Source organism: Idiotropiscis lumnitzeri, chromosome 3, assembly GCF_059441095.1.
Source record: "Idiotropiscis lumnitzeri isolate Australia: NSW breed Sydney's pygmy pipehorse chromosome 3, RoL_Ilum_1.0, whole genome shotgun sequence".
Classification (NCBI taxonomy): Eukaryota; Metazoa; Chordata; class Actinopteri; order Syngnathiformes; family Syngnathidae; genus Idiotropiscis; species Idiotropiscis lumnitzeri.
In genome coordinates this window covers 10,124,998-10,137,005 of record NC_142393.1, presented here as the reverse complement: position 1 = coordinate 10,137,005, position 12,008 = coordinate 10,124,998, and the positions used below count along the sequence as shown (strand labels likewise).

Below are 12,008 nucleotides of genomic sequence, written 5' to 3'. Positions count from 1 at the left end.
ATTACAATTACTCCATTAGTGCAAGGGAATGTATCTTTAAGTGCTCTTGATTGTAAGAACACGCTTGTTTTTCTTTTCGCTATATCCATTAGGAGTTAGTCAGAGCGTGTCGTCCTTTTCAGTCGAAGACAAACTAACGCATCCTCTTTTGCCACACTAACTACTCTCATGTCTTTTCTCACTACTAACCTTCTTCCTGGCAGCTCCATCCTCATCATCCTTCTACAAAAAATAATCACTCTGCTGAAAATGTCCAAACCAAGTCTGGGTTCTCAAGAATCTCCCCTGGGCTGTCCCTCTGAGCTAATTTCGAATCCTATCCACCCTGGTCACTCCTAAAAAAAAGAACCTACTAGTCATCTCTGCCACGCCTGAAACTTTCTGCCACCCCGTTTCAAACTGCTTGGATCACTTTCTTTACCTCCTTTCCGCACTCACCATTGCCGTGGACTGTTGACCCTTATTAAAGTCATCCAGCTTGCTAACTCGCCAACATAGTGGAGTTATTTTGCAAAACCTTGTCATTGGTATTGACATGGAGCGTTACACCTTGAATCTCAATTCCTTCCCGACATCAGGGTCCTCTGGGGCTTGCTGTGACCTATGGTGGAGATCATATACCCAAGAGCCCCTTTAATGTTGCTGTGGCGCCCTCACTGGACCTCAGCAAGATCAACGTCACGGGACTAGGGGACAGTATGTGCTTATCAGTCCTGTTCTAAACCATAGTAACAGTTCAATGTTGTTCTTTGTCATTCCAAACTGGTTTTCAGGCACAATTAAGTCGACTGTATATACATGCTGCATGCTGTTCAACTTGCCGTTCTTCAGTTTTTTTTCTCCCCCCAATTTAATGATTTTTCAACTCTACATCACTGTACTTGTTTGTTTATTGTAGAGATGTCCGTAGGCAAGGACCAGGAGGTGATTGTGAAATCAAAGGGTGCGGGAGGTCAAGGCAAAGTGGCAGCCAAAGTGACAGCACCATCCGGAAAGCCCATTGCTAGCAAGGTGGGGTGAACTGCTCCGTACCTGGCAATTTTTACACATTGTTGCCTGCAAATGCTGATGAATCAATGATCTTCTCAGGTGGAACCTGGGCTGAATCCAGAAACCAATCAGGTCAAGTTTATCCCACGGGAAGCAGGGCCATACCAGGTTGAACTGACTTATGATGGAGTTCAGATCCCTGGATCACCTTTCACGCCCATAGCTTATCCGGCCACAGACCCCTCCAAGGTAATTCTGAAGGACTATATATGCGCAGATTTAATAAATTACAACTACAGAAATGCAGACCTTAATTGTTAAAGCATGGAATCATCTCCCGTCAGGTGCGCTGTTCTGGCCCAGGCTTGGAGCGTGCCAAGGTTGGGGAAACAGGGGAGTTCGTTGTGGACTGTACCAATGCCGGCCCGGCTGAACTGACCATCGAGATCATTTCTGATGGTGGTACTGAGGCTGAAGTACATATCCAGGATAACGGGGATGGCACATACACAATCACCTACATTCCCCTCTATCCTGGCTCGTACACTCTAACCATCCGCTACGGAGGCCAGGATGTGCCCAACTTCCCAGCTCGGCTCACAGTGGAGCCAGCGATCGATGCCAGTGGAGTCCGTGTGTTTGGACCCGGAGTGGAAGGCAAAGGTGAAACAACTCTGGCATTACAATTGCTTCGCTTCACTGGTTCATATACTCTGCTGCTTAAAAAAAAAAAGTTGTAAGTCTGTCCCTACAGCCACAGATTTCCTTCTTACTATTACAAATCAGAAGCAAGGAAAAATCAATTTCCTCTCGAATGATGTAATGATCTGACCAAGTTTAGGCCCTTTTTGATGTATCAGTAGTAACCACTAACTACCATCCTGTTGGTGAGCATGCGGTATAATTTGTCTGAGGTTTCCGTGTATGACTTAACAAGGAAATAGGCATACGTCATTATTTCTTCAGAACTCTTATAACTCTAAATACCGGCATCCCGGTTGATGTACATCAAAAAGCAGATCTACCTCGTGATGGGGTAGAGGTCACAAATTGCTCACAGATGGTCTATGAGCACTACGTTTAGTGGCTCCAGCCAACCTTTAACACTTAGAGATTGAGTGGGCTATCATCAGGGCATTACGACATTACATTCGAGTCTGTTGAAACTTGTAACACATTACACCAACTTTTTTTTTTTTTTTGGTCTGTTTTTAGGTATTTTCCGTGAAGCCACCACTGATTTCACAGTGGATGCTCGTGCTCTTACTCTGTCTGGAGGCGACCACATCAAAACTCTAATTAGCAACCCGTCGGGCAGCCGTACTGACAGCCTGATCACCGACCTTGGAGATGGAATTTATAATGTAGAGTACACGCCATATGAGGAGGGTTCGTCGAAATATTTCATCTTCTCATTTTAGAGTTAGTGTTGTTTTCCTTTTGCGGTACACGGCTAAAAGATTTTCCCTGTGTGTGTATGCTTTAGGTCCACACAATGTTGAGGTTTGCTATGATGGCACTCCCGTGCCAAAAAGCCCATTCCGTGTTGCCGTCACTGAAGGTTGTGATCCGGCCAGAGTACGCGTGCATGGTCCTGGCCTGAAAAGCGGCACAACCAACAAGCCCAATAAGTTCACAGTGGAGACACGGTAAATGGAATTGTAATTGAAAGACGAATCAAGTGAGAGCTTTCCTTTTTTTAAATATTCAACTTATTCACAGTGGAGCAGGCACTGGCGGTCTTGGGTTGGCGATGGAAGGTCCATCGGAGGCCAAAATGTCCTGTACTGATAACAAGGACGGTAGTTGCAGTGTTGAGTACATCCCCTATGAGCCGGGCACATACAACCTCAACGTAACCTATGGAGGACAACCCATCAATGGTACTAAAATTTTGTGTGTTGGGGGGGGACTACTTCTCAGGGTTGTTGGAAATTATTTCATTCGCCATTTATTATTGTTAGACATGTACTACTCAGTAAAAGTTTGGGGAATATGGCTTTCAGGTGAAATTTCATGAATCTAAAAAGCACGAACTTATAGCATAAAAATCATTTGGCAGTTAAAATAAATGTGAATTTATGACTTTAGAGTTCATGGCTGTCAGTACGCTTTTATTTAAGCAATGCACTTTCTGCATCCTTTTGGACTGTGTAGATAGGCAAGCTTAGTTTTCAATGAACCCATATTAATAGTGTTGTCAAAGTCTGGCGTAAATATCAAGATGAAATTTTATCCATGTCACCTAGCCCTTGAAGTGGACATCCTTGGAAATATTGTTCAGTTTTCAAAACTATTATCAAACCCCTGTTAGTTTTTGTCATTCGTTTTCTTTTCAGAGGAAAAAGAGGCTGTGTAAAACTTACTCTAAAGTATTGAACAGTTAGGCAATGAAAAGTTTAGCAATGGTCTAATTAAGGTCATCTTTACATTTAAGGTCTTCCCGAAAGCTGAACTAGATGAAATTTGTCTAATGCTTCAGATGTAATGTCTTTGCAGGCAGTCCTTTCTCAGTGCCAGTCGTTGACACAGTGGATAGTTCCAAGGTGAAATGCCAAGGTCCAGGTCTTGGTGGCAATGTCAGGGCCAATATCCCGCAGGCTTTTACAGTGGATGCTACCAAAGCTGGAGTGGCCCCGTTGCAGGTTCGCGTGCAGGGACCGAAAGGTGTGTGGACTTATGATAAAATCTTGCTTTTTATGGTATTTAAAAAAAAAAAATTAAATCTTGACAATTCTCTTTCCACTCTTGCTGGGCTTGAAATTTGTTTGTGCCTGCTAGGTGTGGTGGAGCCTGCTGAAATTTTGGATAATGGAGACCAAACTCATACAGTCAACTATGTTCCCACTAGAGAGGGTCCATATTCCATTAACGTCTTGTACGCAGATGAGGAAATCCCTCGCAGGTACCCCACATCAGGCTGTAACCTCAGTAATCTTCTAAGACACTCAACAGTATCACCATTTCTAGCCCTTATAAGGTCAAGGTGCTTCCTACCCACGATGCCAGTAAAGTGCGAGCTAGTGGACCCGGTCTGAACACCACGGGGGTGCCGGCCTCTCTGCCTGTGGAGTTTACCATTGATGCCAAAGATGCAGGGGAAGGACTGCTGGCAGTGCAAATCACTGTAAGTGTATTGGCATGCAAGACTTGCTGTAGTTTAACATGACGAGAATCACTGTTGATTATCTCTCTTCAGGACCCAGAAGGAAAGCCAAAGAAGGCCAACATCCGTGATAACCACGACGGCACATACTTGGTGTCCTATGTTCCGGACATGACTGGCAGATATACCATCTTGATCAAGTACGGAGGCGATGAGATCCCATATTCCCCCTATCGCATCCGGGCCCTGCCCACAGGAGATGCCAGCAAATGCACTGTCACAGGTATGCAATGAACATCTGCCATAGTTTTGCTCCTGGACATGTTGGGATGGGCATTTCCTCTGATTAACTTAAATCCTTTTAGCAAGCTAGAAAAGTAGACTATGAATTGCCCAATGCCCAAACATTCAGCCATTTTTAAATACTTTAAAAGCAATATTTGTGCAAGGCTTGCTTTGCTCACTTAATTGATGTGAGGAAAATGGGCTGATGGTGATTTGTTTTATTATTGAGCTTTGTTTAAGGTCACTGACCAAGAGCATGAGAACACATAGAAAAGAAGTTCCCGCTGTAAAATAGCTAGCTTGGACCGCTGATCCCCACTATGCTCTGGAAGTTAGAATTATGGGACAGTTTGACCTGTGCTCGACTCGAGCCCATAAATGTCGGCTTCTCAGCAGGTTTTACGTCAAGGCCAATTCAGCTGCTGCTTCTTTTTTGACAACTTTCATGCATTTATGGTGCGTTTCTATTGCTGTTACACTCCTCCTTGGCCCATTCCCTGCTCCACACATACACCCGTGTGCACAACTAGACGGAGAAACCCCTCCATGCCCTCACACCGCACTTATTGCAATTTTTTTCTTCATTTGAATTTTTAGAGCACACATTTGCCTCCAATCACCCCCACCCCTACCTGACTATCTTGTGTGTGTGTGTGTCACTTTTGTCTTTTGCACATCCCGCTTGTCACCGTTCCCCCTATCAGTCTCAATCGGAGGTCACGGTTTAGGTAAGCCCCTGGAGCAACTTCGTACTATAGAGGAACTCCTGTCTTTTTAGCATGGAAACAATACTTTAAACCTGGGTTCTACTTCTCTCTTCTTTGACACCTTCCACATTCCTCCCTTTTACTGTCCATATCTCAACAATTCATTTGTGCATTTTGCTCACATGCTCATTAGGATACACTAATACTAACGCAAAAGAAGTTATGGTTGGCATGCTGAATGACACTTCGGCTAATCAAGTTTCCAGTTCTCCGTGGAAATATTATAATAACATTACAAATATTGGGCAAATAGTTTCTGAATTTAACATGACTAGATTTCATCTTTAACCTATTCTCTTGGTGGTGAAATGTGCATGCTAAATGACTGCCGTAGGACAGCCATAGTGTATCATCTGCTTGACAGCTTTTGAAACCCAACAGGTGCCGGTGTTGGCCCAACCATTCAGATTGGGGAACAGACGGTCATCACTGTGGACGCTAAGGCAGCTGGGAAAGGCAAGGTGACCTGTACAGTGTGCACGCCCGAGGGAGCGGAGCTCGACGTAGACGTAGTGGAAAACGAAGATGGCACATTTGACATCTTTTACACGGCGCCCCAGCCCGGCGAGTATGTCATCTGTGTCCGTTTTGGAGGAGAGCACATTCCCAACAGTCCATTCCAAGTCACGGTGAGTGTGTTTGTAGGACGCGCATTAGAATAAGCAGTGGAAAATTGCAAGAACAAAAAAATAAATAGTGCATACACTCTTTAAAGAAGACCATGGTCATTATGAACATTAATTCCTGTGGGTTTTTTTTGTGGGATTAGGAAAAAGATAATGGGGCTGCTTAAAGAATGAATCTTTGAGAGATGTGCCCTTGGTCTTAAAGTGTCTCCCCACAGAAATACCATCATTGGATCCTGACGGTGTCACATTGTTTTACTTCCCTGCAATCCTTTCTATTTTTTTCCCCCCAATCTTTCGTCCCCCTAGGCGCTGGAGGGAGCTCCATCAGACCAGCTCTTGCAGCAGTGTTCAATGCCCCAGTACTACGCTCAACAGCCCTGGGTACCGAAATACCATCCCGATCTTTTCAGCATTTTTATTTTTATTTAACACAAATGGATCCTACCGCTTATTTCCATTGTCTTTAACGCTACAGCCTTCCTCTACTGTGTATCATCAAACATGTCTGGCATCAGTGTGTGCTATCTCTCATTGCAGGCGTCTTACCTCTGACAAGCCATTCTTTTTCCTCTTCTGCAGTGTCCTCCATTTCATTAACAGGGCTCCTAACATGGACAATGCAACAGAGTTGCTCAGTAACAAAGACACTGGTCAACGTCTGTATACTGAGTGCTGCAGTCATTTGTTGAAACAATCAAGTAATTGGCTCAATATCAGCAGTTCAGTATGAACCACTGTTGCCCAGTGTTCTTTGAGTACTTACTGAAGGGACAAAATCTGCGTTGAAAGTCTTCCATGTGGACATGTCTTCTGCGTTACTTGGTGCTAAACTGTCCTTTGACCTTCCATTGTTAGTCCTCATCCCATTCTCAGTTTCTGTCAGTGTCGTCATCATCATTATACCAGTGATCAACACTGTTGATCATTTCATCTCAATGTTTCATTCCATTTTGATTGCTCGTTTTTTTTTTCTTTTTTTTTTGTCAACACTGTTTTTGTTGTAAGACACTGTAAAATCTGCATACATTAAGTATGAGACCTGTGCTTTCTGTCTCCTAGGCAACAGACAGACCATTGGGAATGAATGGTCTAGATGTGACAGGGCTCAGGCCGTTTGACTTGGTCATCCCCTTCACCATTCAGAAAGGAGAGATCACAGGTAGGAAATGGAATAGTAAGGCTGATCTCCCCTTTTGGGTTGCATGAACCTCACTGCAGTCTGTCCTAAACTGAAGGTGAAGTCCGAATGCCATCAGGCAAGGTTGCCAAGCCTGACATCACGGACAATAAGGACGGTACTGTTACTGTCAAGTATGCGCCAATTGAGGCTGGGCTGCACGAGATGGACATTAAATATGACGGCATTCACATCCCTGGTATGCATTTTGTTTTGAGACATGACATGGCATCGTTATTATAAGAGGTTTATTATCCCATTTCCTTGTCTTCATTGAAATTCGTAGGAAGTCCCCTGCAGTTTTATGTGGACTACATGAACAGTGGTAATGTCAGTGCCTATGGTCCTGGTCTGATCCATGGGACCGTCAACAAGCCTGCTGTATTCACAGTCAATACTAAAGATGCCGGCGAGGGTATGTAGACAGTTGCATGGAAATAAGGCACAACATCCATACGCGTTCGCCACCTTCTATACAAGTTCATTGATTTCCTAACGGATTGCTCACCCAATTGAGTATCTCTCACCCAAAGTGTTTTTTTTTTTCCATGTTTCTTTTTCAAGGTGGTCTATCATTGGCCATTGAGGGTCCATCAAAAGCAGACATCAGTTGCTTGGACAACCAGGATGGGACGTGCAGTGTGTCCTATCTGCCTGTTCTGCCAGGAGACTACAGCATCCTGGTCAAATACAATGACAAGCACATTCCTGGCAGCCCCTTTACAGCTAAGATCACTGGTAAATCCTGAAATACAACATGTAGATAATTGTACTGTGATCTGTGGGTTGTAGTTTGCATAGGTTTTAAACTGCATCACCCTGTCTTGTTCTTGACTCCAGGGGATGACTCAATGAGGATGTCCCATCTGAAGGTGGGATCAGCTGCTGACATTCCCCTGGACATTGGAGATTTTGACCTGAGCCAACTGACGGCCTCGCTCACCACACCGTCAGGTCGTGAGGAACCCTGCCTCCTAAAGATGCTGCGTAATGGCCATGTTGGTTAGTAGAACTGTCATAAACAGATTAATTTATGTTTGGGAGATTAATAGTTTGACACTCTTTTCCGGTTTGCTTTGTCTCCTTTACAGGCATCTCATTTGTTCCAAAGGAGATCGGAGAACATCTGGTCAACATCAAGAAGAATGGTCGCCACATTCCAAGCAGTCCCATCCCTGTTATGATTAACCAGTCTGAGATTGGAGATGCCAGCCGCGTTCAAGTTAGTGGCTTGGGGCTGAGTGAAGCCAGGACCTTTGAGCCAGCGGAATTCATCATTGACACTCGTGATGCAGGTACAAGCTTAAAGTACTTTATAGCTTGCATATCAGTCATTGAGAAAATGCTGAACACCTCCCTCCCATGTTTGATCTATTCAGGCTACGGAGGCCTGAGCCTCTCCATTGAAGGACCCAGCAAAGTGGACATCAACACAGAGGACCAGGAAGATGGTACCTGCAAGGTCACATACTGCCCCACTGAACCTGGGAATTACATCATCAACATCAAGTTTGCGGACCAGCATGTTCCAGGCAAGAAAATACCAGAACAGTCCTCAATGGTGGTGAAATCAAGAATCGCTAACTTCGGCCGTTGTTTCTGATTGCATGTACAGGGAGTGCATTTACAGTTAAAGTTACAGGCGAGGGCAGGATGAAGGAGAGCATCACTCGGAAGAAGAGAGCAGCATCGGTGGCCAATGTTGGCAGCCAGTGTGACCTCAGCCTCAAGATCCCAGGTGGAAAAGACATTTGTAGTGGCAAAATGCGCTCCAAATTCCTGTTTTGACATGCATGTATTTTATTGGTAACCAATTTTTCAATACACTGGCATGTTGCTCCCATTCTGTCAGAGCATCACCAATAGTTTTAAAATTGATTCAAACACCAAGCTGCTTGTTTCTTCAGAGATCAGCATAGCAGACATGGCTGCTCAGGTGACCAGCCCCTCTGGTCAAGTTCACCAGGCCGAAATTATGGAGGGAGAGAACAACACGTACTGCATTCGCTTCGTCCCCACCGAAACGGGCGTGCACACGGTGTGCGTGAAATACAATGGGATGCATGTTCCTGGCAGCCCGTTCCAGTTTACTGTTGGCCCCCTTGGAGAGGGAGGGGCGCATAAAGTCCGTGCTGGTGGGCCAGGCCTGGAGAGAGCAGAGGCTGGAGTGCCAGGTTGGTGTGGTGGCTGGATATTGTACTGAGATTACATGAATTTATGTTACATGAACCTAGCTTGGTTGTTCTATGTGTGAAGCTGAATTTAGTATCTGGACGAGAGAGGCTGGCGCTGGTGGTCTCAGTATTGCTGTGGAGGGGCCGAGCAAGGCCGAAATCGCCTTTGAGGACCGCAAGGATGGCTCTAGTGGAGTTTCTTACATTGTGCAGGAGCCAGGTAAGTCGAGATGCAGCGCATTTACACTGAATCAGAAAGTCACGACAACAAATCTGTAAATGCATTGTGTGCCTGTTGACTTGTATAACATGCCAGAGGAGCATTTGTTATGTAGTCAAAGTTAAGTGTACAGAAAATGTAAGCATAGTATGGTCAACCAATAAAAGCCCAATTCAAGTGCCGAGAGGCTAAGCTAGCAGCATGTTACCTTTTTTAGCCATCAGCAAACGCCTCGAGATGTAGCATACACCCGACAGAACTGTATTGAGTGGAAATTTAGCCTAATTCATGTAGATTTATAAATGTGATTGATTGCCTTTTTATTCAAATCTGTTTGCATGTGTGTGTATAGGAGACTATGAGGTGTCGATCCGTTTCAATGACGAGCACATCCCTGATAGTCCCTTCATCGTTCCAGTGGCCTCACCCTCAGATGACGCCCGACGCCTCACTGTTGCCAGCCTTCAGGTGAGGCTCTGGGACATGCACACATGTCCATGTGCAAGCACACCAGGCCACAGTACACTGCCCAAAATGCATCTGCTTGTAAAGTGACCTTCTGTAATATACTACTGAGGTACTAATCATAATCTGTGTAGAGGGGAAATGCAACAATGTCCAACTAGAACCATAGAACTTGTTGCAAAGCTGAAGTTAGTATGTGGACAAAAGTAACGCTGGTTAGAAGATTGTGATGTTTTAGTGAAGAATTAGTGACAGTACTGTTAGTGTGGTTCACATGCCGTAAGTGCTGCAGGCCACTCAGCAGCAGCTGTTGCATTGTTGGGCAGTGCCAAGGGCTTCTGGAATAAGAAAGGACTGTGTGCGTTTCTCGTGCCTCATTCTAAAGGCTCTCAACAGCCTACCTCCTCTAAATCTGATTACGGGGCGCTAAAGGGTTAAAGAGGTTTGAAATGGGCTGTTTTCTCCCCCTTCCTTTCACACATATTCCGTATCATGACAATAGTGTGGAATAGATTCTGTCTTTTTCGTTCCTTTCTCTTTGTGGTGCCTTCCCGCTTGCCCTTGTTCTATGCAGCCTCCTCTTTAACCTTATTAGCGACCCCCAGGTAAGGTTAAAAAATGTATATCTGTATGTATATAGGTCATATTCATGTCATTTGATCAATAATAGTAAAGCCATAACCAACAAGGTTATTGTAGATAACTAAAACCTATGTTTTTATCCATGTGGGCGGGGGGAATTTTGTCACTTGTTGTCTGAAAATTGCTTCCCAGTGCCTAAGGTCTAAGCTTTGTCAGTGTCTCGTGACTGGGCCTGGAAAATGGGTGAGATGTGATTGGTCATTAGCTGAGCCCTTTGACACACTGATGTCATTTTCAATCAACAGCAAATGGCAATTTGGCCGCCTCCTGAGATGGACACAAACGGGTGGATTGAATGCACTTGTGACCATGGAAGCAATTGGAACGCTTCGTTTCAATTATTAGGATGTGCGAGTGAATACTGTTGGCGATATATGTTGAGCGTGTGAGCGTGTTTTGTCGAGCAGGAATCTGGCTTGAAGGTGAACCAGCCAGCATCATTCGCAGTCAGCCTGAATGGAGCAAAGGGTGTGATCGATGCAAAGGTTCACAGCCCATCAGGAGCTCTGGAGGAGTGTGTTGTTACGGAGATTGACCAAGGTAACTGCAGAAAATGCGTTTGAAACTGATTTTTAAATGTTGAGTTGCATATTTTGGAGAATTCTGGTATCAATGGGTCTTTTTGTGGGTTTCTGTCTTTTTAACTGATTGGACCATTTGACATAGTGGAGAATTCTGACTTCATTTTCTTATAATTTTCTTTATTTTCTAGATAAGTATGCGGTCCGCTTCATCCCCAGAGAGAATGGTCTCTATCTAATTGACGTGAAGTTCAACGGAAGTCACATCCCTGGTAGCCCATTTAAGATCCGGGTTGGAGAGACTGGCCAGGTTGGAGACCCCGGGATGGTGTCTGCCTATGGGCCAGGCTTAGAAAGAGGCAGCACAGGTAAAATGCTGCATTGTCCTGCGTGAAAGAAAAAAAGATAATGGCATAAAAATGTTAACACCAGTCTACCCATATTGTTACTACAGGAACAGCATGTGAATTTGTGGTCAACACGAGCAATGCAGGCCCTGGGGCTTTGGCTGTAACCATTGACGGGCCCTCCAAAGTGAAAATGGACTGTGTGGAGTGTTCGGAAGGCTATAAGGTCACATACACTCCAATGGCACCCGGGAGTTATCTTATATCCATTAAGTATGGTGGACCCTACCATATTGTGGGTAGCCCCTTTAAGGCAAAGATCACTGGTAAGAAAGACACCATTTGTGGCAACCTCTCTGATTAAGGGTTGCTTGACCATGAGTCCGGTTAGATAACACAGTCTCATCCGTCTCCAGGTTCCAAACTTGTGTCCAGCCACAGTATGCATGAAACCTCCACGGTTATGGTTGATCCCGTAACACGTGCCATCAGCTCCACTCAGCAAGGAGCTCCTATCCAGTCAGATGCCAGTAAGGTGGTGGCTAAAGGGCTTGGCCTCAACAAGGGCTTTATTGGGCAGAAGAACAGCTTCAGTGTTGACTGCAGCAAAGCAGGTGTGTTTTGAGTCTCAACCTACCCCAGCGTCATGACTTGGCTGTACTAGAGCAACATATCTTTAAGGGCA

The 12,008-nt window shown here is 44.9% G+C and overlaps 1 protein-coding gene across 5 annotated transcripts in view; it reads left to right on the top strand.

Annotated features, from left to right (window-relative positions):
- Positions 1 to 12,008, top strand: part of flna (filamin A, alpha (actin binding protein 280)) — a 41,983-nt gene that overhangs the window by 28,600 nt on the left and 1,375 nt on the right. The window contains exons 20-48 of one of the 5 annotated variants that reach the window (XM_088292288.1): positions 579 to 696; positions 899 to 1,011; positions 1,090 to 1,239; positions 1,335 to 1,653; positions 2,206 to 2,379; positions 2,477 to 2,639; positions 2,713 to 2,873; positions 3,490 to 3,657; positions 3,772 to 3,895; positions 3,961 to 4,117; positions 4,190 to 4,379; positions 5,086 to 5,109; positions 5,530 to 5,777; positions 6,084 to 6,158; positions 6,837 to 6,936; positions 7,013 to 7,153; positions 7,241 to 7,369; positions 7,519 to 7,692; positions 7,795 to 7,956; positions 8,046 to 8,249; positions 8,334 to 8,486; positions 8,570 to 8,692; positions 8,862 to 9,128; positions 9,211 to 9,348; positions 9,701 to 9,816; positions 10,863 to 10,995; positions 11,168 to 11,344; positions 11,431 to 11,649; positions 11,740 to 11,937. In XM_088292288.1, coding sequence (XP_088148414.1) covers positions 579 to 696; positions 899 to 1,011; positions 1,090 to 1,239; positions 1,335 to 1,653; positions 2,206 to 2,379; positions 2,477 to 2,639; positions 2,713 to 2,873; positions 3,490 to 3,657; positions 3,772 to 3,895; positions 3,961 to 4,117; positions 4,190 to 4,379; positions 5,086 to 5,109; positions 5,530 to 5,777; positions 6,084 to 6,158; positions 6,837 to 6,936; positions 7,013 to 7,153; positions 7,241 to 7,369; positions 7,519 to 7,692; positions 7,795 to 7,956; positions 8,046 to 8,249; positions 8,334 to 8,486; positions 8,570 to 8,692; positions 8,862 to 9,128; positions 9,211 to 9,348; positions 9,701 to 9,816; positions 10,863 to 10,995; positions 11,168 to 11,344; positions 11,431 to 11,649; positions 11,740 to 11,937 — 4,618 coding nt within the window. Of the gene's footprint in view, positions 1 to 578; positions 697 to 898; positions 1,012 to 1,089; positions 1,240 to 1,334; positions 1,654 to 2,205; positions 2,380 to 2,476; positions 2,640 to 2,712; positions 2,874 to 3,489; positions 3,896 to 3,960; positions 4,118 to 4,189; positions 4,380 to 5,085; positions 5,110 to 5,529; positions 5,778 to 6,083; positions 6,159 to 6,836; positions 6,937 to 7,012; positions 7,154 to 7,240; positions 7,370 to 7,518; positions 7,693 to 7,794; positions 7,957 to 8,045; positions 8,250 to 8,333; positions 8,487 to 8,569; positions 8,693 to 8,861; positions 9,129 to 9,210; positions 9,349 to 9,700; positions 9,817 to 10,862; positions 10,996 to 11,167; positions 11,345 to 11,430; positions 11,650 to 11,739; positions 11,938 to 12,008 lie in introns of all 5 variants that reach the window. The other 4 variants (XM_088292290.1, XM_088292289.1, XM_088292287.1 and 1 more) reach the window with 4 other exon arrangements.